Source organism: Martes martes (genome assembly GCF_963455335.1).
Source record: "Martes martes genome assembly, chromosome: 8".
NCBI lineage: Eukaryota > Metazoa > Chordata > Mammalia > Carnivora > Mustelidae > Martes > Martes martes.
Window position 1 is genome coordinate 142,116,860 of NC_137895.1, and position 26,319 is coordinate 142,143,178.

The following is a 26,319-nucleotide window of genomic DNA, read 5'->3' on the forward strand; positions in this document are numbered from 1 at the left end:
TGAGGCTCAGGGAGTGCAGCAACGGGATGCGATGCTGCTGCTGGGGGACCGGTCGCTGCCCCGTCACACGGACAAGTGTCCGGTTGTTCCGCTGTGCACGGGACACTCCGGTGACCTCGTGGCTCGGCCTCCTTCAGGGCACGCTTCTCCCGGAGGCCTGGCGCCTGTGTATAAAGGGCAGCGTGAGTGCCGGGCGCTGTCCAGGCTCCGTTTCTCTGCAGGCTGGGGCTTGGCCCCTCATTCCACGTTCTCAGTCACAGGCGGAGATCAGAGCGAAGGTGACGGAATTCCATAGAAGCCTCATTCAGGAATGCTTTCCCAGATGAGGCTGGGGAGGACGGTGCGCTGCCCTGGGCGCCTGAGCGAGAGCCCCCTCACCGTTGCTTTCTGACCGGGGCTGTGTCTTACCAAGAAGACTGTGCGCAGGAGAACCGGGCAGGGTTCCATCTGCCCATGGACCGTGTCGCTTCTGTCTCTGCTGACGCGGGGCGCCCGGGAGGCTGCGGGTGCCCGGTGGCAGACACATTTGCCGTGTTCACTTTAAAAACCCTCTGGGCGTTTTCACGAGCTCCTCGTGAGGCAGACAGCGTCGCTGTTTGCTTAGTGGCTCTTGTCCAGGAGAAGCAGTGGCGTCCGCGTGAGGTAACTGCAGACCCCCCCAGGCGAGCTCCCGGCTCTGTCGCTTCCTTCGCAGATCTGGGTTCACAGCGCCCACAACGCCAGTGGCTACTTCACCATTTACGGAGACGAGTCCCTCCAGTCAGACCACTTCAGCTCAAGGTTAAGTTTTGGAGACACACAGACAGTCTGGGCGCGGACAGGCTACTTGGGTTTCCTGCGGAGGACGGAGCTCACGGACGCAAATGGAGGTAAGAGCCCAGGCGGTGAGTGGAGAGGCCGGACCGCAACCCCAAGAGCACACTGTGTGCGCGTGCTGCCCGGCAGCGGGAATGCAGCTGAGCGTGCAGGACAGGAGGGTCAGCAGGAGTTCACACGCCAAAGCCACGTGTCCCAGGCTCTGCACTGTCCTGGAGACAAGGACAGGTTTAAACCAGGGACAGGAGCCAGGATGCTGCTCCATGCAGCGGACGGACCCCTCGCCCACCGGGCAGCTGCCCCGTCCCACCGAGGGCCGCCCGAGACCCAGGCTGGACAGCGGCCACAGGGGCACACTCACTGCCCTCTGCAGGGACTGTCCTGGGCCTGGCTTGTCAGGAAAGGGAGGTAGGGAGGCGCTCAGGCCTCGGGCAGGTGGGTGGGGGCTGCTGCCCCCTCCTCCAAATGGGGCTGGTGCCGGGCTGGAGAGTTCTGGAAAGTGCAAACGCAAAGGCCTCCGTGCTGGGGAAGTCTGAGCTCCCAGTGCCGCTCAGAGGAGAGGCGGGACTCCGTTATTTCAGAGGGTGCGGTGCTCAAGGGGCTTGAACCTGGCTGAACGGGCGTGTATTTAGGGGAAAACACAAAAATATTTTGGCATCACATCGGCAATTTGGGAAAATCATAGACTGTTTTATTTGAGCGTGGTCTCTGGGATTCCTGTGAAGTACCAAGCGAGTCAGGGCCGTGGTGATCCAGACCCCCAGGAGGTGGGATGGGTCCCATCCTGCCGGACTCTGGGGCTCTGGGACGGCACTGCTGCTGTTTCCTCACTTCGGGGACCCCCCAGAGGTGGGACACCTGCCGCAGTCATAGAAACCAGCAAATCAACGTCTCCGTCTCATCCGACTTGGATTGAAAGAGATTCCCGGTCTCCTGTCTGCCGATCACTTCTTTCGGACTCTTCCCGATACACCTACTACCCTAAAGATGAAGGGGTCTCCTTAGCTTTAAGGGAAGATGGACCGACGTCTCGTTGTCGTTGTCCAAGATTTGCATGCGGGATTACGTGAGCTAAGGGGTCTCTGTTCGCGGACGCTACCAGAGACTGCTCGCTCGTCCCACTCGGAGCCGGGTTTCTAGCAGCTCCGACCTCATGGGACGCCGTCCGAGGGCACAGGGTTTGGTTCGGGCCACGATGCGCGCTGACCTGTGGCTCCGGGAGAGCGCGGTGTCCGCCGGCGCCCATGGGGCGGAGGGGCCCCAGAGGAGTAGGAGACAGTGTCCTGGTGTGCAGAACTGGGGCGGGATGCGCACGGGGCCCCGTGACGCCAAGGTGCACGGCTGCCCAGGCTGGTGTCCAGGGGCCCCGGTGGTCCCGGTGGCCCGGACCCTTGAGAGACCAGCAGCCTGAGCTCAGCGACCCCGTTCCTCAGCCACCGCGTCTGACTCGGGTGGTTTAACCTTTAGTCCTCACGACGCAGCCGTGTTGTGCGGAGGCTCACACACGTTCCCCGCCTCCCACAGAGCGCCATGACGCCCTGTACGTGGTGGGCGCGCTGGACGAAGCCATGGAGCTGCGGGGCATGCGGTACCACCCGATCGACATCGAGACCTCAGTCATCCGAGCCCACAAGAGCGTCACGGAGTGGTGAGTGGGGCGGGCGCATCGGGTATCCGAGGGCCCCGTGCGGGCGAGCAGGGGTTTGTGCTTCACTAGCTCTGGGATTAAGAACTTGGCTAGAAGGGCGCACTGTCGGCCCACAGGTCATGTCCCACGTGTCCCCGGAGGACACGGTACTGACCCCTGGGGGGCAAGGCCCGGGAGGCCAGGTGGTCGCTGTTTATGTTTCATTTCCGAGAGCCAGACGGACGTGCACACACACACACACACACACACACAAGCAGGCCCTGAAACATGGGCGCACCCCATGGACGCCTGTCCCTCTGGGAGCTGTGACCGGTTCCCACGGGGGAGGGCTGAGATGTGGAGAAGCAGACCCGCCCGAGGTACGACCAGAGGCCAGTGACCAGGCAGGCAGGGCCCTCAGGGACGTGGGGCTCGCCATCCCAGAGCACGGCTTCCTGCCTTCTGCTGCGTGGGGCTGGCCTGGGGGCCTTGCAGGCCCTCGGGGCCCATGCACGGTGGCCCTGGTGCAGGACGCTGGTGCGGAGCAGCTCCGTGCCCTCTGCTGTAGGTTCACTGGTCCTCTCGGCCCCAGAGCTGCCGGGACCCATGTGCTCTCGGGCTCAGCAGCCAAGGGAGCCACGTGCCAGATGTCCCCCAGGCAGTCCCTCCTGGTGGGGACGAGAGCCTGAGTTCTTCACTGCCGCTTGGGAGCTGATAACAGGGGGGCATCTGGGGCCTTTGACGGCGGCTCAGCCGCGTGGAAGAGACAGCGCGCGGGTGACCCCACGCGCGGCCCCATGCTTCCAGCGTGGCGCTGTCCTCTCACCCCGAGGCTGCGGTAGCCACCTGTGTACGTGAGCGTGGACAGGAGCCAGGACCCCTAGAGAGACAGGTGCGCAGGGACGGCGCAGGGACGGCGCAGGGCTAGCTCTGTCTCCGCCGCTAGCTCGACGCGCCGGCGACCGCCTCTGGGGCTTGTTCTGCCTGCCGCAAGCATGTCCCTCTGGTGGCAAAGGGCTGTTTCCACCTTCCGGGTCTGTGACGGGGGCTCCCTGCCGCCCCCTGGGGTGTGTTCTAAGCCCTGCTGTGGCCCCCTGCCCCGTGGCCCACTAGCTGATGCACGTGCGGCGTCGCACTCACCTCGCCTCAACACACGCACCCACAGTTCCGTCCCGTGGGGCCCCGTCCGTCGGAGACCACCCAGCTGAACCTCTGTTGTTCCTGCTCCTTCTCGCCTCCCCTGGCCCCGCCTGGGCTCCCCCTCCAGCGCACCCCCTCAGTGACTCGCTCCACAGCGAGGGCAGACGCTCACGACCCTCCGTGGGGCCGTTTCACGGAGGCGCGGGCCAGCTGACCTTCTCATCCAGGCCAGATCCCGCCTTCTCATCTGTCGTCTCCAGTGTCGGCCATCTCTGGCCCTGGGAGGACAACGCCCGTCCAGCCCGTAGCTCCCGTAGCTCCCCCTCCTCCATCAAATACAGAAACCCGATTCTTGATACTGTGTCATAAGCGTCAGATGCTGTAATAAGATTAGATCCCAGGTGGCTGCTATGATATAAAATCTGTGGTGTCCCAAACTCAGTGTGGGCTCACTTGGGCCACACAGAGCAATATTTTAGCATCATAAAGGGCCCTAGTACAGGAACGTGGCACCAGCGTATCCTGGGAACGGACCTTGGCAGGACCGTTGCCGAGCCACATGTTCGTCACAGCCAACTCCAGAAGCAGTCGTCCGTTGAACCCATTCTCCGGTATTTCCCTTCCACGCTGACGTGTGTATGGGTCACACTAAACAAAACGTGTGTTTTTTTCTGACCAGACCTACCCATACGGTTGTAGGGAACGGTAGTGCGTTTCCCAAACACTTGCTGCCCCCTGGACCCTTCTCACCCGCGGCCCACCGCAGGCTGCTGGAGCCTGGCGCCAACAGGCCTCCCCTGCCCACCGCCCCCCACCGGCCCGCAGACCACGGCCACCGGGAGCAACGCCTACGAAGGCCCTGTAACCACCCGTTCATAGACCAGCCTAGAAACCGCAGGAGGCCTAGGCTCCCACACACTGGCCAGACCCAATCTTCCGGGCCACCCCCACCGAAAGACCCCAAACAAAGTGCTTCTGGGTGAGTCGCTGCCCTTCTGGAGGAACTTCGCCCACACAGTTCCCCTCCCGCTGCCGGACACCCCTCCCGCACCGAGTGCTGCAGACGCAGTCCGCTGCCGGGCCCTCGTGTCTGCAGCTGACCGCTGGGGTATCTGCCCTGGCGCGACTGGGGCCCGCGGTCAGCCGGACACGGAGCTGGCGGCGGTCCGTGTTTCTCTCCCTCCCGTGACGTCGCCCTCCTGCTGTGGCAGAGGGAGGTCAGGACGGGCCCCAAACCCCTCGCTGCTCTGCAGCCTGTGCCCGCTCTCCACTGACCACGCCTGAGGACAGGGCTGCACCTGAGGGGCCCCAGGCACACATGGTGGGGTGCCTGGGGTGCCCCGGCACCCCGTGCCCCACGGCCACAGCTGTCAGGGTGCTGCCGGCACGGAGATCCCCGTGCATGGCAGCCACCGTGACCACCGGCCACTAGGAAACGCTGCCCACGGGAGTGAGTGTGGCCACTTGGTGAGCTAACGGCCGCGGGCTCAGAGCGACCGTCCGTGCGCGGGCAGGTCGGGAACGGACCGGGTGGAACTTCTCGGAAAGCAAACACAGTTGCCACGGAAGCGCCTCACGGCCTAGTGATGGTTTTCTCTGTCTTGCAGCGCGGTGTTCACCTGGACTAATTTGTTGGTGGTCGTGGTTGAGCTTGATGGGTCAGAGCAGGAAGCCTTGGACCTGGTGCCCCTGGTGACCAACGTGGTTCTGGAGGAGCACTACCTGGTGGTGGGGGTCGTGGTCGTGGTGGACATCGGCGTCATCCCCATCAACTCCCGGGGAGAGAAGCAGCGCATGCACCTGCGGGACGGGTTTCTGGCCGACCAGCTGGACCCCATCTACGTGGCCTACAACATGTAGTGTCGTCTCTGGCTCCCGCAGACTTTTCTAGGAGAGTAACCGCTTCTCTCAGCGTCGCTAAAGTTTGCAGACACGGGGGCGACATTCCCCGGAATGGAGCCTTTGTTCGCGCGGTGGTGAGACTTTCCATAGCAGTCCTGATTGGCATGGGGGTGAGATGTGGAATGTGCGTTTACCACTGGAGCTTGCTCAGAAGGACTTTGGATTACTGCCTTCGGTTTGTCGGAAAAACCCATTTCAAAAACTTTCTTTTCTTTTTTTTTTAATTATTGAATAATAAGTGCTTTCTTCGTAAATGTGGTATTTTGTTAAGCCAAAATAGCAATTAAAAAAATATTCTGCCCTCCAGATGGGTTCTTTTAAACGATTTATGTAGTGTGACAAAGAATTGTTTTCTCTGTTTAATGTGTCATGAAATCTTAATGACATGGACCTTGTTACTAATTTAAGCCATTGCTAGATTTCATCCTTTTAGGAAAGTTTGTTGAGGTACGAGAAAACCTTCCAATTAGATCTTAGCAGCTTTCTTTGTCAGAAGTGTGCTGGAGAAACAAAGGCTACCGTACGGCCTTTGAAGTTAGCATAGAGTGAGAAGAAATTATAAATAAGGTGTATTTCGGCAACTATCTTGCAGATATCTTTGTACTAAACTAAAAAGATAAAATAAGTTAACTTCTTCACATGTAATTATGTACAAAACGTTTAATTTATTTTGATCTCTTTAGAAGTATAAAAGAGAAAAACATTCAAGAACATTAAAGTCTTGTAATGTTTGCTAATATAAAAAAAGTGTTGTATTATCTTGCGTGGATAGTATCACAACAAATATATATATATGAAATATAAATTCACTAATGAACAAAGGAGATTTTAAAGTTTAAAATGCAGAACCTGTCACTTGCATGGTGTTCCCCTCACTGTACTGTAGATAAAGCGAGATTGTCTCACACCCACTCTGCTGACACGAGCAATCCCGGATTGCCTGTAGCCCGGTCGACCTGTTTCTTCTAGAACCAGAGACCAGCAAGTGAAGTTGTTGCCATCTCAGAGATGGGGAAGGAATTGGAGGCTAAGCGTGCACTATTTTCCCTTTGCCGTGGGGGCAACGGCGAGCGGTCTGTGCCCGTGCGTGCTCGCGACGCTGAGCGGGCATCAGGGAAGGCAGGTGGTGAGTACCACTGTTCTCCTAGCTGCAAGAATTCCTTGTTCTTCATCGTTTTTGTTCACGTCACCCTTTTGGTCCTTGGTGTGGAAAGGAATGCTCTTCTGTGGTTGTTGGCACCGGGCTGCGTCGATTCCCCTCAGATGGCCGTCGTCCGGAGCGGACAGACTGTGCAGAACAGCTCGAAGGGAAAAGACTCCCAGGGGAGACCGTCCCCTCGGCCAGCTCTGTGGGTCTCCCGCGCCCGGCGCGAGCAGAACCTGCAGGGACCCCTCCTGGGCTGCCCGGGAACTCCTCACAGAGCCACCGGCTGGAGCGAGAAAGCCTCCCAGCTGCCTTCATTTCGCCACCTGTGGATGACACGTTTCTGATTTTTGTCTCGCTGCTGCTGCTGCTGCCGCCGCCTCACACACCTTCCGGTTTCCACGTCTCATCTGTACACGCCTCGATCCAGTTGGCCCCTCCGTGTCCAGCCCAGAAGAGGTATCCGCTGTCCACGCGTGATTTCTCTTGTAACTGCCCCAATGTGACCCTGCAGTGGCTCTCGTTGCTAGAAATGCATGACCAAGATTGTTGCTGGGCAAACCTTAGAGTCTCTTTTCATTATACCGTGGGCAATGTCTTCATCTGCCTTTGCTGTCTGCGCCAGCAGTAAGCCCTTTGCTAAAAGAGAGTTTTGTTTGACTTCCGAGATCCAAGGCTAACTGTTTTTTGAAAGTTTTAAGTGGCTTTTTAAAAAATTTGTCTGCATGTGGGGTGCATCCTTCCATCTCCACAAATTATTTGATTTTTAAAATATTGTTTGAGTGCATCGCTGTGTGTGAATCTCTCTGTACACGCTTCAGATACACATTCCTACAGTCTTCTGCTTCCTAAGGGGGAAAAACCCCACCACACACAGGAAAAGTCGTTTTCTTACACACCCACCTTGTTTAAGGGGAAGGAGGTTTAAGGTGTCAGGTAAGACACTGACTAGGAAACACAGCTACAGGATAATCGTGAGGTCGAGCTGATGTCGGAAGCAAACAACGAATCAGGTTATCACTTCCAAGTATGACCTTTACCTTCACCATGTCAGCTTCACGGGCAAGGGGGGGCGGTCGTGAACGTGGTTAGGGACGTCCTGTCATCTCTCATGTTAGTGTTGAGGTCCAGGGGGTTGGGGGCTGGGATCGAAGGTCGTTTGTGCAAGAAGAAGGAAATACTCAGCAATAAAGAAGGATTGTTCTGTATTAGAAATTGTGCCGTAGATACATCGTTCATGGGGATGTAACCATGTTTGTCTTGTGACGTTGTGCTTGTGAAGTCAGACAAAACCGTGTAATCCACTTGCACAACGGAGGGTCCACAATGAACATTGAAACACAGACCTAACCCAACAGGGCGGCTTCCTCATGGTGCTTGTTTATTATGTATATTTAATCCTGCTTGACACTTTACCCAAGGGAAACTGCCCCTTTTATCAGTTGAATGTTAGCAGCGTTATTTCATAGAGTGTGTGACTGGTTAGAGAAATTCATGTACTCAACCAATCACGGTTTCAAACAAAATTTTTATGTGCAAAGGACGGCAACCTTCTCGTATGTTAAACCACCGGTAAGCTTTGTACATCTGTGATAACGCCTGTTTTATATTCAAATGAACAAATAAAAGCTTTTATTTTTGTTGCTCTGAAAATAGCAGTTTCTTAATTGGTCCCTGGAACACTGTCTGGGACGGCTTCCGCCCCAGGAAGGAAGTGACCCCTGCGGGGACACGGGAAATGTATCTCACTCTGTTTACATAATTTGTTGCATTACTTACTAGTACGGATAATCATACTTTGAACGATGTTTAAATTTTGATGTGGGCATTTATTGCTTAAAAAATTCCTATGGCAACAAATGTTTTGTGAAATGTTTTTTTTTTAATTCTTTTAAATATATCTAAATATATTTGTTCACATTTGCTGCAAGTGTGCAGATTCTTGGTAGATTTGGGGACAACGAGGAAGCACGAGCACAAACGCCTCCGTCCGCCGAGTGACGGGGAACCCCACGTGCGGGGCACTGGGCCGCGGCCCCTCCGCCCACCGCACCCTGCTCGCCCGACAACCGCAGAAGCCCGGCCTGCGGCCCAGGATCCGAGGGTTCCTGCAGGCTCATCTCGCAGAAGGCGGCGGCAGGTGGACCGACCTTCGGCCGATGTGTTATCAGGAGCAGGTGGACAGCGTGAGCGCCCGCGACGGTGTCAGGAGCAGGTGGACAGCGTGAGCGCCCGCGGGGGGTCAGGAGCAGGTGGACAGCGTGAGCGCCCTCGGGGGTCAGGAGCAGGTGGACAGCGTGAGCGCCCGCGGGGGGTCAGGAGCAGGTGGACAGCGTGAGCGCCCGCGACGGGGTCAGGAGCAGGCGGACAGCGTGAGCGCCCGCGACGGTGTCAGGAGCAGGTGGACAGCGTGAGCGCCCGCGACGGTGTCAGGAGCAGGTGGACAGCGTGAGCGCCCGCGACGGGGTCAGGAGCAGGCGGACAGCGTGAGCGCCCGCGACGGGGTCAGGAGCAGGTGGACAGCGTGAGCGCCCGCGGGGGGTCAGGAGCAGGTGGACAGCGTGAGCGCCCTCGGGGGTCAGGAGCAGGTGGACAGCGTGAGCGCCCGCGGGGGGTCAGGAGCAGGCGGACAGCGTGAGCGCCCGCGACGGGGTCAGGAGCAGGTGGACAGCGTGAGCGCCCTCGGGGGTCAGGAGCAGGTGGACAGCGTGAGCGCCCGCGACGGGGTCAGGAGCAGGTGGACAGCGTGAGCGCCCTCGGGGGTCAGGAGCAGGTGGACAGCGTGAGCGCCCGCGACGGGGTCAGGAGCAGGCGGACAGCGTGAGCGCCCGCGACGGGGTCAGGAGCAGGCGGACAGCGTGAGCGCCCGCGACGGGGTCAGGAGCAGGCGGACAGCGTGAGCGCCCGCGACGGGGTCAGGAGCAGGCGGACAGCGTGAGCGCCCGCGACGGGGTCAGGAGCAGGCGGACAGCGTGAGCGCCCGCGACGGGGTCAGGAGCAGGCGGTGCGCACGTGGACACCGGCAGCGCCTGCGCGCGCCACGGGGCTTCACCGGCAGCTGCGGTGAGAGCGCTGGACCCGCCCGCGGCGCCCCGCGCCCGTCCCACAGCGCCTGCGCGCCCGCGCCCTGCCCTGGGGCCCTCGGCCCGCGCTCCCCGACCCACGGTCGGCTTGGTGGCCGCGGGGTCGCCTGCCTGCGGGGTCGTCCCCGCGCGAGGTCCCGGGCGCGCCGGCGGGCGGTCCGTGCGCCTGGGGAGGGCCGGGGGCGCGCGCGGCGGGCAGCGGGCCGGTGCGGGGGCGGCGCGGACGGCAGCTCCCGACGGTGCCTGGCGGCTGCGGGTTCGCTCCAGGTCCCCCCCGCCGCCGCGACCTCCGGGCCAAGGAGAAGCGCAGCCCGGCCGGGGTCCGTTCCCGGTCGAGTCCGCAGCGGGCCCGGCCCAGGAAGCTGGCGCGGGGGGGGGGGGGTCTCCTCCTCGTCCCGCGGTTCTCAGGGGCGCGAACAGGCGGCGCTCGAACCCCCGGCGCGGGACGGAGCCCGCAGGCGCGGCCCGTCCGGAGGCGACCGACCCGCAGCGAGCCCGGTCGGGGTGGGCGCCCTTCGCGTCCGCTGCGCCGGCCGAGGCGGCTCTGTCCGGCTCGTGTCCGGCTGCGCCCCCGTCCCCGGGCCGGCCGCGCTCTCCTGGGGCGCTCGCTGGGCCCCGGGGCGCGCGGGACCCCGGCGCGGGTAGGCGGTGTCGGCGTCTCTGGGCGCAGAGGGCCTGAAGCCCGCGGGGCGCGGACGCGCGACGGACCGACGGGCCGGCGGGAGCGACTGCGAGCGGGTGAACCTGCTGCACCTTCGTGGCACGGAAGATGCCGGCGGCTCCGGTGCTCCCTCCGGCCTCGGAGCCGAACTTACTGACCCCAGGGACCTGCCTCTGGGGCCCAGGAGCCCCCGCCGCGGGTCAGATGCGCGGAAGCACCGGGAGGACGACCGAGGAAGACAGCGGGACCGCGGGGGCGTGGGTGCTCTGCGGCCCCGGGGTCCCTCACGGCCGCGCGCGGCGGGAAACCAGCGGCGGACGAGGGCGGGCGGGAGCGCGCGGGCGCGGCGGGGCCCGGGAAGGAGCCGCGTGGGCGGGAAGTGTGCGCCGTCGGCAGCGCCTTGGGAAGGGAAGGCTCGGGCCGCCCCAGGGAGACCCGGTCCTCCTCTGCCCTCGCCCAGACCCCGGGGCTTCCGCTCAGGACGCAGCCGTGGGTCTTCGTGGGCCCTCGGGGCCGCGTGTGCGCAGCAGTCCCCGGGGTTCCGCGGGGCTCCGCGGGGCTCCGCGGGGCTCCCGGGCCGGCCGGCGGCGTCTCTGCAGGGGCCGGAGGTCCGTCTCCGCCGCCCCTTCCTGGGGCGCCTCCGCCGGGCAGCTCTCGGGTCAGTGGGCTGCGCTCCGGCGCCCTGTGTGGACACCAGAGTTTGCCTCTTGTGTAGCTTCCTTATCACCAAGACCGTTCTATTCGCCTTTTGAACTGTTTAGAAGGGTAAATGCTATTTTTAGCTTCTGGGTTCTACAGACAGGCAGTCGCTGGGTTCGGCCCCAAGGTCATGGTTTGCTGATTCCCGTTCTAGGATACAGAGTAGTAAGACAGACTTTTGGAGAATGAACGGTGGATTCTGATTTTTCTTCAAGAGGAATTAGTTTCTGTGTCTGGGTATTTGGTCTTCAAAAAATTTAATGTTCCAAATTCTGTATCATTCACTTAAAAATCTGAGCACCTGCCGCTTGTGGCCGCTGGGGTGACGCGAGGCAGCCGCGAGGCTCTGGGTTTCGGGGTGGCGGAGACGGAGGCATGCGCTGGTCCCCAGTTCCACGCTAGCTGGAGACTCGGGCTTCGCTGGCACGCAGAGGAGTCACCTAAGCTTTGCTGTCTCTGGAAAGAAGGGGTAAGACTCGATGACGTCAGGACTCTCACTTGGCCTCCACACACCACCCTCGTGACCGGTCTTCTGAGATACGATCTAAGACAAGGGCTCCTTCCCTCGGCGCTCCTCCGACACAGGAACCCCCCCACCCCCCGGGAGCTCTGACCGAAAGTGCCTTTTATTTCTCCAAGTAAACCCAGTGGGGCACTGAAGACGTGCTTTGGGTGGTTTGGGCATTTTTTGCTCATAAAGTGGTTATACAAGGGTGACCACGTCAGGTTGGTGGCATCTGGGCAGGTAAAGGAGACAAGCCCAGCATGTGGCTCGCTCTCTCCCAGCCAGCACCCGTCCTAACTCAGGAGTCGTGGTGTTGGGGGTCCAGGACTGAACCGAATACTCCAGGACTCTTATTTCCTAAAATAGCGACAAAATCCCCCAAATGTCAAGATGCTCTTTAAACATCAAAGTTCAGAATTGCTGGTAGTGCTTCATTGATGATCTGTCAGCACAGGCGACCCTGTCTGCTGCTGGTTCCTAACTCTGTCCCATGTTCGGGTTGTGTGGAGAAGCACTAAAGAAGAATATCTTTTAAGAGCCCCCACACTTGTGTGTGATGTGAATGGTCAAACCTCCATTTGGTTTGTATAAAGTCAGACATTCGGGTCTTATAGTCAGTATTTTGTGTAGAAAGAACATATAAAAGGATGGGGAGGGCGGCGGTTCTACAGAAACCTCCTTTTCCCCCGTTGCCACCTCTTCACTTTCAGGTATCTCTGCGCCCTCGGGCCTCGTGCAGCACGGCCGTGGGCTTCCAGGCCGCCTTGACGCTCAGAGAACGAGGTCAGTATGTCCCACGGCACTGAAGGCATTGACTGTGCTCTCGAGCACTTGAGTGGGTATAGAGATGGGGATCCGGGAGTCACAGAATTGCCAGTGACAACAATGTAGTTAGGGAAATAAAGCCAGAGAGCGAGAGGTGGACGGCACGTTACGTGTGTGGGTGTGAGGACCTCCCTTCAGAAGGGTCCAGGTAGGCAAGGGGATAGAAGAGAAAAAGATCGCCTCTGTCTGCCGACCGGATCCCACCGTTTACCACATGGGCTATTAGGAAAACCTAACTTTTTTTTCCATTTTTGAAAAAAATGGAACTTTTAAAAATGTTTGATTTTTATAGTATGGGTGACATGTGATGTTCTGTTAGGTTCGGGTGCAGAGCCGTGTGATCGGACCACAGTAAGTGCAGTTACCGTGAGCGTACAGACGTCCTGTGACGCTGCTGACTGTGTTCCCTCTGCTGCACCTTTCATTGTCCTGGTTTACTTGTTTTATACCTGGACATTTGTACCTCTGAACCCCCTTCCCCTGTTTCACCCGTCCCCCACCCCGGAAACCGCAGGTCCTCCGTATTTACGACTGCGCTTCTGTTGGGTTTACTCATTTGTTCTGTTTAGCAGGTTCCACATAGAAGTGAGATTATATGGTATTTGTCTTTAACTTATTTCACTTAGCAGGATACCGTATAGGTCCATCCTTGTAGTCACAGATGACAAGATCTCACTTTTTATGGATAAGGGGTATTCCTGTGTGTGTGTGCGTGCGCGTGTGCACATGTGTGAGCTTCTTTATCCATTCGTCGTTGGCGGGCCCGTAGGCTGCTCCATACCCAATACTGTAGTAAACGTAGGGTCCATATACATTTTTGTACTAGCATTATTGTTTTCTTTGAGTAAATAACCAGCAGTGGAAATGCTAGATTGTGTGGTTCTTCATGTTTTGAGAAACCTCTGTACTGTTTTCTACCTCCCTGCCAACAGCGGAGGAGGGTTCCCTTTTCTCCAGATCCTCGCCAATGCCTGTTATTTCTTGTCTTTTTGGTACTGTGCATTCTGACAGGTGTGAGGTGTTGTCTCATTGTGGTTTTGATTCGCATCGCCCCGGTGACCGGTGATGCTGAGCGCCGGTCCATGTGTCTCTGAGCCGTCTGTACACCTTCTTCTGGAAATAACATTCAGGTCATCTGTCCATTTTAATGGGATTATTTTAGTTGATTCGTATGAGTTCTTTGTGTGTTTCGCGTGTTAACCCCTTATTGGATCTGTTATGTGCCGGGAGCGGCTCCGGGTCAGGAAGTTTGCTTTCTGTTCTGTTGATGGTATCCTTTGTTGTGCAAAAGCTTTTTATTTTAGTGTCGTCTCGTCTGTTCATTTTTCCTTCCGCTTTCCTTCCCTGAGGAGGTATGTCCATGAACATGTCCTAAGGCTGCTTTCCAAGAGGTGACTGCCTGTCTCACTCTGAGGGGTTGATGGCTTCGGGTCTCACCTGACGCTCTTTGGTCCACGTGGAGTTCACTTCTGTGTGTGTTGTAAGACCGCGGCCCCCCGCTGTCCTCCGGCAGGTGGCGGCCCAGTCCCCACTACCGGTCCGGCAGGTGGCGGCCCAGTCCCCAGCGCTGTTCATTGAAGTGACGGCCTTTTCCTCCGTTGTATTCTTGCCTGCCTTGTAGGGTATTAACTGACCACGTAAGCAGGGGTTTGTTTCTGGACTCTGTCCTGTTCCGCTGACGTGTCTGTTCTCGTGCCTACGCCGTACCGTTTGATTTACTATGTCGTCATGGTATATCTTGAAATCTGGAACTCTGACCAGGGTCTCTGTGTCCACACAATTTTAGGATTATTTGTTCTGGTTTTGCAAAACATAGTATTAGTGTTTTGAGGAATTGCATTCAATCTGTGAATCACTTTGAGGAGTATGGACATTTTAACGATGTAAATCCTTCTGACCCCTGAGCGTGATCTCTCTTCCCATTTGTGTCGTCTTCAGTTTCTTTCATTAAGGTCCGAGTTGTCCGAGTCTGGCTCTTTCACTGCCTGGGTTAACTGTGTTTCTAGGTATTTTATTCTTTTTGGTACAACTGTCAATAGGATTCTTTCTTGATTTCTCTTTGAGTTATTTTGTTACTAGCGTATAGAAACAGAACAGATTTCTGTATGTTAATTTTGTATCCTGCAACTTCATTGAATATGTGTATTCTAATAGTTTTTTGGTGGAATCTTGAAGGATTTCTGCATATATACCATCTGCAAATAGAGACAGTTTTGCTTTTTCCTTTCCAGTTGGATGCCTTTTATTTCTTCTTTCTTTTTTTAAATTTTTTTTCTTTTCAAGATTTTATTTATTTATTTGTCAGAGAGAGAGAGAGAGTGAGCACAGGCAGACAGAGTGGCAGAGGGAGAAGCAGGCTCCCCGCGGAGCAAGGAGCCCGATGTGGGACTCGATCCCAGGACGCTGGGATCATGACCTGAGCCGAAGGCAGCCGCTTAACCAACTGAGCCACCCAGGCGTCCTTCTTCTTTCTTTTTTAAAAATGTTTATTTTTTGAGCCCTTCCCTTCCCTCCCCTCGGTGCTGGGCCCCGACACTACATGACCTCTTCTTCCTGAAGCCATTCCTTTCAAGAGCCAGAAACGTAACTGGCTTTTCTAATACAGAGAAGAGGGCACAGGCTTAGACAGAATGTCAAGATGGAGGAATTCGTCCCAAATGAAGGAACAAAATGAGACCATGGCCAGAGAGCTAAGCAAAGCAGATGTGAGAAACATGCCTGACAGAGAACTTAAATTACTGATCATACTGATACTCACTGGACTTGAGAAAAGAAGGCATCAAGGAGACCCTGATCACAGATAAAAGAGCTTAAAAAGAGTCAGAAACAAAGAATGTAAAAACAGACTGGAAACAGGTTTGATGCAATGAACAGCGGCCAGAAGAAGCAGAGGAAGGCATCCGTGCTCTAGAAATAAAAATAATGGAAAATACTGACACTGAACAAATGAGAAAAAGAATTATGCAACATGAGACTAGACTCAGGGAACTCAGTGACTCCATCCCATGTAAAGTGTTCGTATTAGAGGAGTCCCACAAGAAGAAGAGAGCTAAGAGCAGAAATTTATTTGAGGCAATCATAGATGAAAACTCCCCTAATCTGGGAAAAGAAACACGTTCAGACGTCTGAACGTCTGTTCTTGAAGTCTTGGCTCTTTGTTGCTAGCGCCAAGTAATAAAATGGCACCACACACATTTCTATCAGTAATTATTCCAAATGTACATGGACCAAACAATTCAACGATCCAGGTGTCAGGATGGATTTGAAAAACAAGAGCCGTCTGTCTGCTGCCTGCCAGAGACTTGTTCTACACCCAGAGAGGCCTGGACATGGGAAGTGAGGGGTAGGGAAGTATTCACCATGCAAATGGACATCAGAAGAAAGCCAGAGTAGCAGCACTGACGTCAGACAGACTAGACTTAATTTTTCTTTTCAAGATTTTATTTATTTATTTGACACAGAGAGAGGGACAGCAAGAGAGGGAGCACAAGCAGGGGGAGCGAGAGAGGGAAAAGCAGGCTCCCCACTGAGCAGAGAGCCCAATGCGGGGCTCGATCCCAGGACCCTGGATCATGACCTGAGCTGAAGGCAGACGCTCAACGACTGAGCCCCTCAGGCGCCCCTGACAAATGCAACTTTAAACCAGACTCTAGCAAGAGCTGAGGAAGGGCATGGTGTCATCATAAAGGGGCAGACCAACAAGATGACGGTAAATATTTATGCACCCGACGTAGGAGCACCCAGATGCGTAACACAGCAGCAAACAGAAGGGGACTGGCTGATCGTGTAGTAATAATAGGGGCTTTTACGTTGCACTCCCGTCAGCAGGCAGGTACCAAACAGAAAATCAACAAGGAGAAAACAGCTTTGAATGACACGCTGGACCAGCTGGACCTGACAGGTATATTCAGAACATCGCGTCCTAAAAACAGCAGAATACACGCTCTTTTCACGTGCATGTGGGACATTCTCCAGAATAGGTCACATATTAGGTCACAAAACAGGCCCCAACAAGTACAAACGGATTGAGGTGACACCGTGCGTGCTTTCTGGTCACAATGCTGTGAAGTCAACCACAGGGAAGTTAGCGCGCTACTAAACAATGAGAGACTGGGTCAACCAGGAAATCAAGGAAGAAATTAAAAACTACACAGAAACAAATGAAAATGAACACACAACTGTCCAAACCTTTGGGGTGCAGCAAAAGTGGCCCCAAGGGGGAAGTGTGTGGTAATAGAGGCCTACCTCAAGAGGTGAGGAAAGTCTCAACCCAGCCTTCCAGAGTTGGGACACGAGCCCTTTATCAGGTATGCTGTTTGGCAGGTCTCCCACCCCGGGCTGCCGGCTGGTGCCTTTGCTTTTTTCCTGTGCTGTGCGGACGCATCTCACCTGGATGAGGTCCCAGTAGTTCACGTTTACTACTGTTGGCCTGGCCTCCAGCACCATGTCTGGGAAGAAGTTGCTGTGGCTGAGATCAGAGAGGTTTCTGGCTATGTTCTTCTCCAGGACGTTCATGGTTTCCTGTCTCACACCGAGGTCTTTCACCCATTGTAAATTTATTTCTGTGTGTGCTGTAAGGAGATGGTCCAGGTTCGTTCTTCTGCCCGTGTCTGTCTGGTTTTCCCAGCACCGTTTGTTGAAGAGACTGTCTTTTTTCCGTTGGACGTTCTTTCCTGCTTTGCTGACCATTAGTTGAGCATGTATTGTGGGTCCCTTTTGGAGTTCTCTGTTCTGTTCCATCGATCTATGTGTCTGTTTTCGTGCCAGTACCATACTGTCTTGATGGTCACAGCTTTGTCATAGAGCTTGAAGTCTGGGATTGTGAGCCCAAATGTTCATCGACTGATGAATGGGTAAAGAGGATGTGTGTGTGTATATATGTGGGGGTTCACGGTGCCTGGACGGGTAGAACCTCCCAGGATGAGGCTAATTGAAAAGCAAAGGAGGAGTGCCCGGAACACTGGCACTGCTCGGGAGTGTCTGGGCTGAACGTGGCCGGATTGTTCCTGGGGCTCCAGGTCTCATCCAGGGAGTAGACGTTTGATGCTGGATGTGGGCACCTCTAGGGGTCATGGCCTTCCACGAACTCCTTGCCTCGCTCATGGTCTATTAAACTCTCAAAAGCGGAGACAGAGCTTGGTTCGAGGCCTTTGGCCACTGCGGGGTCTGGTCCCCAGGCCTCTCCTTTCTCCTACAAGGGTGTCTGCAGTCATCTTTTCATTCACTGCCTCAGGTTCTGCTGGCCAAACCCGACAGATACATACAATGGAACATTACTTCACCATCAAAAAAATCTTGGCCATGTGCAAAGACATGGATGGAACTAGTGTGTATTATGCTAAGTGAAATAAGTCAGAGAAAGACAAACACCATATGATCTCACTCATGTGGAATTTAAGAAAGGAAACAGACGGACGTATGGGAAGGGGGAAAGAAGAAAAGGAGAGAGAGAAAAAGTTCCTCTTACCAACAGAGAAGCGAGGGTTGGAGGAGGGAGGTGGGTGGGCATAGGCTAGAGGCGTGATGGGTGTTGGGACGGCAGTGCTCGTGAGGAGCCCTGGGTGTTGTATGTAAGTGATGAGTCACTGACTTGCCCAGAAACCAATACTGCACTGTACGTTAACCAAAATTAAAAAACAACAACAAACAAATTCAACGTTATACCTAAAGGAGCTAGGAAAGGAACAAATCCTAGAGCCAACAGGTGGAAAGTTATTAATAAAGATTAGAGCAGAAACAAACGGTATAGAAACCAGAAGCAGTAGTACAGATCAGTGAAACCAGGAGCGGGTTCTTTAAAAACCTTCCTACGTTTGTTAAACCTCTAACCAGAGCTATCGGAAAGAAAAGAGGAAGGACCCAAATAAGTAAAATCGTACACGAGAGGAGAAACAACCAATACCACAGAAACACAGTTACAAGAGAATATTATGAAAACCTGTCTGCCCACAGACGGGACAATCTGGAAGTGATGGGTAGATTCGTAGAAACGATAACTTCCAACACGGAGAGGAGGACATCGGGAACTTCAACCGACGGATAACCAGCAAAGAAACTGAATCAGTAATAAGGAGTCTTGGAGCAAACAAGTCAGGGCCAGGTGGCCTCACAGGTGAATTCTAGCAGGAAATTGATGCAGAGTTAATACCCCTCAGACTAGGACTCTCTAGCTCTACCCGCGTCACGGCAAACGGCAAGGTTTCGTTCTCTCTGTAGGTAAGTGATACTCCGTTGCACACGCGCACTCACACGCTGCGTATCTTTGTGCATTTGATAAGCTGGTGGAAATTTGGGCTTTTTCCGTAATTTGACTATTGTTGATAATGCTGCTTTAAACCCAGGGTGCCTGTGTCCCTTCAGGTCAATATTTATGTCTCCTTTGGGTAAGTACCGGGTAGTGCCATCGCGGTGATAAGCAAGGTTGCAGAGAAGGCCTGAGTCACCAAACTCTGCACGTGCAGCCGGCACGACACTGTGTGTGCTAACTGCAGCTCGCAGGAAACTTCTGAAAAGTGCGGCGTGATTAACCTATAGTGTATTAGCGTCAGGTGTACCGTGGAGCGACTCAGCAGTGCTGTAGATTAGTCAGGGTTTATCACAGGGAGGGTTCTCGGTCCCTCTCACCTCCCCACCCCGACTGCCGCCCCTCTAGTGACTGTCACCACGTTCTCTGTGTTGAGGACTGTGTTCTCCGTCATCTCTTTTTCTCTTGTTCGGTTTGTCGTGTGTCTTAAATTCCATACGTGCTTTCAGTATTCTGTGACTTCTTAGCGTTACGTCCTCTAGATCCATCCCCATCACACACACCACATCCTCCCGCTCACCTGTGGGCGGGCACTGGGTGGGCACTGGGTTGCTTACCTGTTTTGGCTTGTGTAAATAGTGCTGCAATAAACATAGGGCACATGTATCTTTTCTAGTTAGTGTTTTCATATTTTCTGGGTAAATACCAGGTACTGGAATTACTGGGTTACATGGTAATTATATTTTTAATTTTTGAGGACCCTCCACACTGTTCTCCAGAGTGGCTGCCCCGGCTTGCTTTCCCACCAGCCTTGCACGAGGGTCCGTTTCTCCGCCTCCCCACCCGCACGTGTTGTTGCTTGTGCTGCTGATTCCAGCCGTCCCGACTGGTGAGAGGTGACAGCTTGTTGTGGTTTTGATTTGCATCTCCCTGAGGGTGAGTGATGATGGGCGTCTTCTCCTGTGTCGTTGGCTACCTGTGTGTCTTCTTTGGAAAAGTATCTGTTCATATTTTCTTCCTCCCTGTTTTTTTTTAAGATTTTATTTATTTATTGGGCAGACAGAGATCACAGGTAGGCAGAGAGACAGGCGGTGGGGGTGGGGGGAGCAGGCTCCCCGCTGAGCAGAGAGCCCGATGCGGGGCTCGATCCCAGGACCCTGAGATCATGACCTGAGCTGAAAGCAGGGGCTTAACCCACTGAGCCACGCAGGCACCCTCCCCATTTTTTAAATGGAATTATTATTATTATTATTAATTTTTATCATCATTATTATTACTTGGTGTTGGGTTTTATACATTCTTTATATATTTTGGATACTAACTCTCTATCAGATGTGTCATTTGCAAATATCTTCTCATCTTTTTATTTCAACGAAGTCCCAATAATTTATTTTTTCTTGTGTCACCCTTGCCTCAGGAGACATCTAGAAGTGTTGCTATGACTCATGTCACAGAAATTACTGCCCAAGTTCTTTCCTAGGATTTTTATGGTTTCAAGTTTCGCATCGAGGTCTTTGATCCATGTTGAGTTTATTTCTGTGTGTGCTGTAAGAACGTGGCCCGGTGTCATTCTTCTGCCTGTGGCTGTCCAAGGTTCCCCACACCACTTGTTGAGGAAGCTCTTTCTCTATTGCGTATTCCTTCCTCCTTGGTCACAGATAAATCGGCCGTATAGTCCTGGGTGGATTTCTGGGCCTTCTGTCCGGGTCCATCAATGCTCGTGTCTGCTTCTGCGCCGGAACCGCCCGGTCCTGCTGCCCGCGGCGCCCGGAGCTGTGGTGCCTCCAGCCCTGCCTTTCCTTCTCCTCTTTCTGCAAGATGCTGTGTTTGGTTCGGGTCTTTCGTGGCTCCATGTCAAGTTTAGGATCATTAGTTCTAGTTCTGTGGAAAGTGCTGTTGGTGTTTCTGTGGGATTGCGTTAAATCCCTGCTTCGGGCAGCGCGGACATCTCGACGACGTTTGCTCTCCCGGTCCGTGAGCGTGAAGTGTCTTTCCAGCTGTTGCTGTCGCCTTCAACGTCTCTCGCTGGTGTCCTGGAGTTTTCGGAGGATCTTTCAGCTCCTCGGTTAAGTTTACTCCTGGGCATTGGTTATATTGGGGGCAATTGCAAACGGGATTGTTTTGTTCTTTTCTCTTTCTGCTGCTGCTTCATTATGAGTGTATGGAACTACAACAGCGTCTCGTATATGGATTCTGTATCCTGCAGCTTTACTGATTCCTTTATCAGCAGAGTCTTTAGGCTTTAATCTTTGGAAGTCTTCTATACATAGTATCATGTCACCTGCAAATTAGGAAAATTGTACTTTTTCCTTACCCATTTGGAGGTCTTTTACTTCTTTTTGTTGTGTGATTGCTGTGGCTGGGGCTTCCAGTACTGAGTCGGATAGAAGAGGCGAGAGCGGGCATGCCTGGCCGGTGCAGTTGGTTAAGCGACCCACCCTTGGTTTCAGCTCGGGACGCGGTCTCGGAGTTGTGAGATCAAGGCCCGAGTCAGGAGCCGCGCTCAGCGATATGTCTGATTGAGACCTTCTCCCTCTCCCCCTCCCCACACCCCGACCCCTTCTCATTGCTCGTCAGAGATGCTGGCCTGTAGGTCTCTTTTCGGTAATGTCTTTATCTGGTTTTGGTATCAGGGTAATGTTAGCCTCCTAGAATGAATTTGGAAATTTTCCTTCTTTTACTATTTTTTGCTATTTTTGGAAGAGTTTGAGAAGAATATATGTTAAGTCTTCTTTAAACGTTTGGTCGGATTCACCTGTGAAGTCCTCCAGTCCTGGACTTTTGTCTGTTGGGAAGTTTTATTGTTGTGGTTTTGGGGTTTTGGGGGTTTTTTGTTTTGTTTTGTTTTACTGATTTTATTCCATTCCTGGTAATTACTCTATTCGTGTTTTCTCTACCTGACTGAGTCTGGGGAGGTTATACGTTTCTAGGAATTTTTTTTATGTCTTCTAGGCTGTCCAGTTTGTTGGCATAGAACCTTCTACAGTTTTCTCTAACGATCGTTTGTATCTCTGTGGTGTTGGTGGATCTCTCTCCTTATTCGAGTCCTCTCTCACTTTGTTTTTTTGATGAGTCTGGCTAAAGTTTTATCAGTTTTATTCATCTTTCCAGATGATGGTTTCATTGATCTGTTTTGTTGTTTCTATTTCACTTATTTCTACTCTAATACTTTTGTTTCTTTTTCTCCTCCTTTAGCGGTAAGTTTAGGTTGTTTAAGATTTTTCTTGCCTCCTGAGGTAGGCCTGTGTTGCTAACTTCCCTCTCAGAATAGCTTTTGCTTTTTCCCGAAGGTTTTAGACCATCGTGTTCTCGGTTATTTGTCTCTGTGTACTTTATTTCCTCTTTGATTTCTTGGTTGACCCCTCGTTGGTTAGTAGCCTGTTACTTAACTTCCACAGATTCATGCTCGTTCCAGATTGTGTGTGTGTGTGGGGGGGGGGGTTGGTTTCTGGTTTCGTACTGTTGTGGTCAGAAAAGATGTGTGATCGGACTTCAGTGTCTTTGAATTTGTCATGACTGGTTTTGTGGCCTGATATGTGATCTATGCTAGAGAATGTTCCGCAGGAACTCGCAAAGAATGTGTGTTTTGCTGTTCTGGGATGGAACGTGCTGACTGTATCCGTTAGAGCCGTCTGGTCCAACATGTCCCTTACAGCCCTGGTTTCCTTGTTGGTTTTCTGTTTGCATGATCTGTCCGTTGACTGCGTGAGGCGTCGGAGTCCCTCCTTTTCTTTGTATTTCTGTTGATGACTTCATATTTGTCAATAGCTGCTCTATGTGTTCGGGTGTTCCCGTGTTGGGTGTTGAAATGTTTACATTTGGGATATCTTCTTGTCGAGTTGTTCCCTGTATGATCATGTAGGATTCTTCTTTGTCTCTGTGTTGTCATCTTTTCTTTTTTCTTTAAGATTTTATTTATTTATTTGAAAGAGAGAGAGAGTGAAGAGAGCATGAGACGGGAGAAGGTCAGAGGGAGAAGCAGACTCCCCGTGGAGCTGGGAGCCCGATGCGGGACTCGATCCCATGACTCTGGGATCATAACCTGAGCTGAAGGCAGTTGCTTAACCAAGTTAGCCACCCAGGTGCCCTCTTGTTATAATCTTTGTTTTGAAGTCTGTTTTGTCCTATGTAAGTATTGCTACTGTAGCTTTCTTTTCATTTCCATTTGCATGGTAAAATTTTTCCATCCACTCACTTCTAATGTACATGTGTCTTTGGGTCTGAAATTAGTCTCTTATAGACAGAAGATACATAGGTCTTGCTTTTTTTTTTTAATCATTCAGTCACCATATGTCTTTTAATTGGAGTATTTGGTCCACTTACATCAAAAGTAATTATTATTGTTAAGATTTTATTTATTCATTTGTCAGAGAGAGAGAGAGAGAGCACAAGCAGGCAAAGTGGCAGGCAGAGGCAGAGAAAGAAGCAGGCTTCTTGCCGAGCGGGGAGTCCGATGCGGGACTGAGCCAGCCAGGCGTCCCAGTAATTATTGAGAAGTATGTACTTATTGCCATTTTGCTACTTGTTTTAGGCTTGGTTTTGTAGCTCTTCTCTGTTTGTTTGACAACTTTCTTTAATGATATATGTTTTCTTTAATGATATCTTTGCATTCCTTTCTCTTTATTTTTTTGCATATCATAGGTTTTTGGTCTGTGGCTACCATTAGGCTTATATGTAACATCTTATGCGTAGAACAGTCTCTGTTAGGTTGATGGTCTCTCAAGTTTGACCCCATCCTAAAAACACTAACACTTTGACCTCCCTGCTATGATTTGTGTATATGCTAGTATCCTCTACATTCTTTTATTTTGTGAATTCCTTCACTGATTTTTATAGATATACTTGATTTTACTGTGTTTTTTGTTTTGTTTGGTTTTAACCTCCATATGTTTTGTAAGTGATTGATCTACTACTTTCATTATGTTTAGACGTCCTGTGAACCTGTTCTCCTCTCTGGGGCTGCCGTGGGCTCCAGGTGGGTGACACCAGTTATGTGGCGGAGATGCAGAGACACGGCACTGCAGGGGCCCTCCCTGCATTGCCCCCTGAGAGGCTTCCGTGGGTGGGTGGCCCTGCAGTCAGAGCAGACATCTGTCCCCAGCCCCCGGTAGGGCTGTGTTTGACATGGGATGTGTGTGTGTCTTCTTGTCTCTGTAGAGAAGGGTCACTTCGGAATGGTCCTTTCCACTTTCAGGGCTGCTTGCTCTGAATGGACTCCTGCAGAGTGGGGTGCGCTGGATGGGGCGGAGCCACAGCAGAACACCGGGTCCGGACACGCTCTTAGCGAAGCCGGGTGGACGGTATTGGTGCAGGTGTTTGTGTGTCTAGGGTGCTCTGGGGAGAGAAATGCACCCAACAGCTCTTTCGTTGGTGGAGAAATCTGGAAATCCCTGCCCCTCCTGTGCACCATCCGAGATGAGTAAATGCACTTTCCTATGCTCCCGTTTCTTCCTACAGCCGCTTCGGGGCTGTGGCGCAGTGAGGGGCGGGGGCGCGGGTTGTGCTGTCTCTCTAAGGGCGGGGGCTCAGTTTCTTCCTGCAACTCTATGTGTCCCAAAGCCAGTCCCAAAGCCAAGCCCACTGACTTTTAAAGTTTCCAGTGCTAAGCTCCAGCGATTGTAGAAACGGGTGACGTGAAGCCTCTCTGGTTTTCAAAGGCAGATCTGAGGGGGATTCGTCTTCGCGTGGGTCCCCCGTGCCCACGGTGCCGCTGTGCATCTGCTCCTGTCCCCTCTCCATGCCTGCGGCGTCCTCCCTCCTGTGACGTCCGTGCGGGTCGTTGAGGTCCCAGCCGCCACCCTGGCCTCTCTGCGCTCCTCGCCGTGGCCTCCTGTCTGCAGCCGGCCCTGGGGGGCCTGTTCTGACCGTCTCTGGGCTGTGGTCTGGGTGATGGACTCCGATGCGATGTTCCTGAGGTTTATGTGCGGGGCGAGGTGAGCTTACGCGCCTCCTGCTCTGCCGTCTTCCCTGCAAGGTTTGCGTTTTGTTGCTCGTTCTCGTCTGACTGCTGGGGCTGGGACTTCCAGTGTTGAGGTGTAGGAAAAGGGGAAGAGCGGACATCTTTGTCTTATTCCTGATCTTAGAGGAAAAGCCGTGTCTCACCATTCGGCATGATTGTTAGCTTTGGGTTTGTCCTCTATGCTGTTGATCGTGCTGTGGTGTTTCCACTAAGCTCACGTGGTTGACAGTTACATCATGAATGGGTGGTGAATTTTGTCAAATGCTTTTTCTGCATTTATTGAGATGACCGTATAGTTTTTATTCTTCATTTTGTTACTGCGATGTATCATGCTGATTGATTTCTGGACATCCAGCCATCCTCGCATCCCCGGAATCAGTCCCATTTGATTGTGGCGAATGATTTTTTAAAATACAAATAAGTGAAACCATAAGATAACGGACTCTCTCTGCTTGACTTATTTCACTCAGCATAACCTCTTCCAGTTCCGTCCATGTTGCTACAAAAGTTGGGTATTCGTCCTTTCTGATGGAGGCATAATACTCTACAGTGTATAAAATACATTTAATTTAAATGTATTGCTGAATTCATTTTGCTAATATTTTCTTGAGGATTTTTGCATTTTGTTCAGGTATTGGCCTCTAGTTTCCCTTTTTTGTACTGTCTTTCATTTTGATATCAGGTCATACAGAATGGATATGAAAGGTTTTCTTCCTCTTCTACGTTGGAATCGTTTGAGAAGAGTGGGTATTAACTTGTTTTTTAAATGTTTGGTAGAATTTCCCTGTGAAGGCATCTGGTGCTGCACTTTGGGTTGCTGGCGGTTTTTTCATTCCTGATTCAGTTTTATTTCATGTAATCAGTCTGTTCAGATCTTCTATTCCTTTCTAACTCAGTTTTGGAAGATTGTCTGTTTCTAGGAATAATTTATTTCTTCTAGGCTGTCCAGTTTGTTGGCATATAACTTCTTGTAATAGTCTCATAATCCTTTGTATTTTTTGGTGTCAGTTGTTACTTCCTCTGTTAAACTGCTGATTTAATTTGAGTCTGTTCTGCTTCTTGATGAGTCTGTCTGAAAGTTTATCAAGACTGTTTGTCTTTTCAAAGAACCAGCTCTGTTCATTTATCTTTTCTATCGATTATTGGTTTCGGTTAGTGTGGAGACATAGTTTAAAGGAGAAATGGACTGTGGGTCCTGCGGAGGGGAGGGAGCCATCCTCATGGAGAAGAGTGAGAGAGAGAGCGAGAGAGGGAGGGAGGCACAGGGAGGAGAATGTCTCCCAAAACCACTGGATTAGAAAACAAGAGGGGCCGCATGTCATGAATTCTTAGAACCAGTGGGGCTTTGAAGATGAGCAGCCTCGGCTGAGATAGAGCCCAGAGAACACCGTCCTGGTCAGGGAGAGAAGGCGGGCAGACAACCAGGGGCAGACCACGTGGAGACGGGGATGCGGAGAATACGGGGTCCACGGGGGTGGGGCTGGTGGGGCGTGTTCGCTCTTGGTTGTTCTGTTTTGAGGTATTTATTTCTGCTCCAATTTTCTTTTCTTTTTTTTTTCTTCTAGAAACTTTGGGCTTTGTTCTTCTCTTTCCCACTTATTTAAGTGTATGGTTGGATTGTTTATTTGAGGTTTTTCATTGTTCTCAAAGTAAAACTGTATTGCTGTGAACAGCTTTCATTATGTCCCAAGGATTTTGGACCGCAGCATTTTCA

The 26,319-nt window shown here is 52.8% G+C and overlaps 1 protein-coding gene across 2 annotated transcripts in view; it reads left to right on the plus strand.

The window, feature by feature from the left end:
• DIP2C (disco interacting protein 2 homolog C) overlaps positions 1 to 8,546 on the plus strand; it is a 361,347-nt gene extending 352,801 nt beyond the window's left edge. For both annotated transcript variants that reach the window (XM_080811149.1, XM_080811150.1), the window contains 3 exons: positions 695 to 869; positions 2,341 to 2,464; positions 5,191 to 8,546. In XM_080811149.1, coding sequence (XP_080667275.1) covers positions 695 to 869; positions 2,341 to 2,464; positions 5,191 to 5,443 — 552 coding nt within the window. In that variant the 3' untranslated portion in view covers positions 5,444 to 8,546. The remainder of the gene's footprint in view (positions 1 to 694; positions 870 to 2,340; positions 2,465 to 5,190) is intronic.
• The last annotated feature ends 17,773 nt before the right edge of the window (positions 8,547 to 26,319 follow it).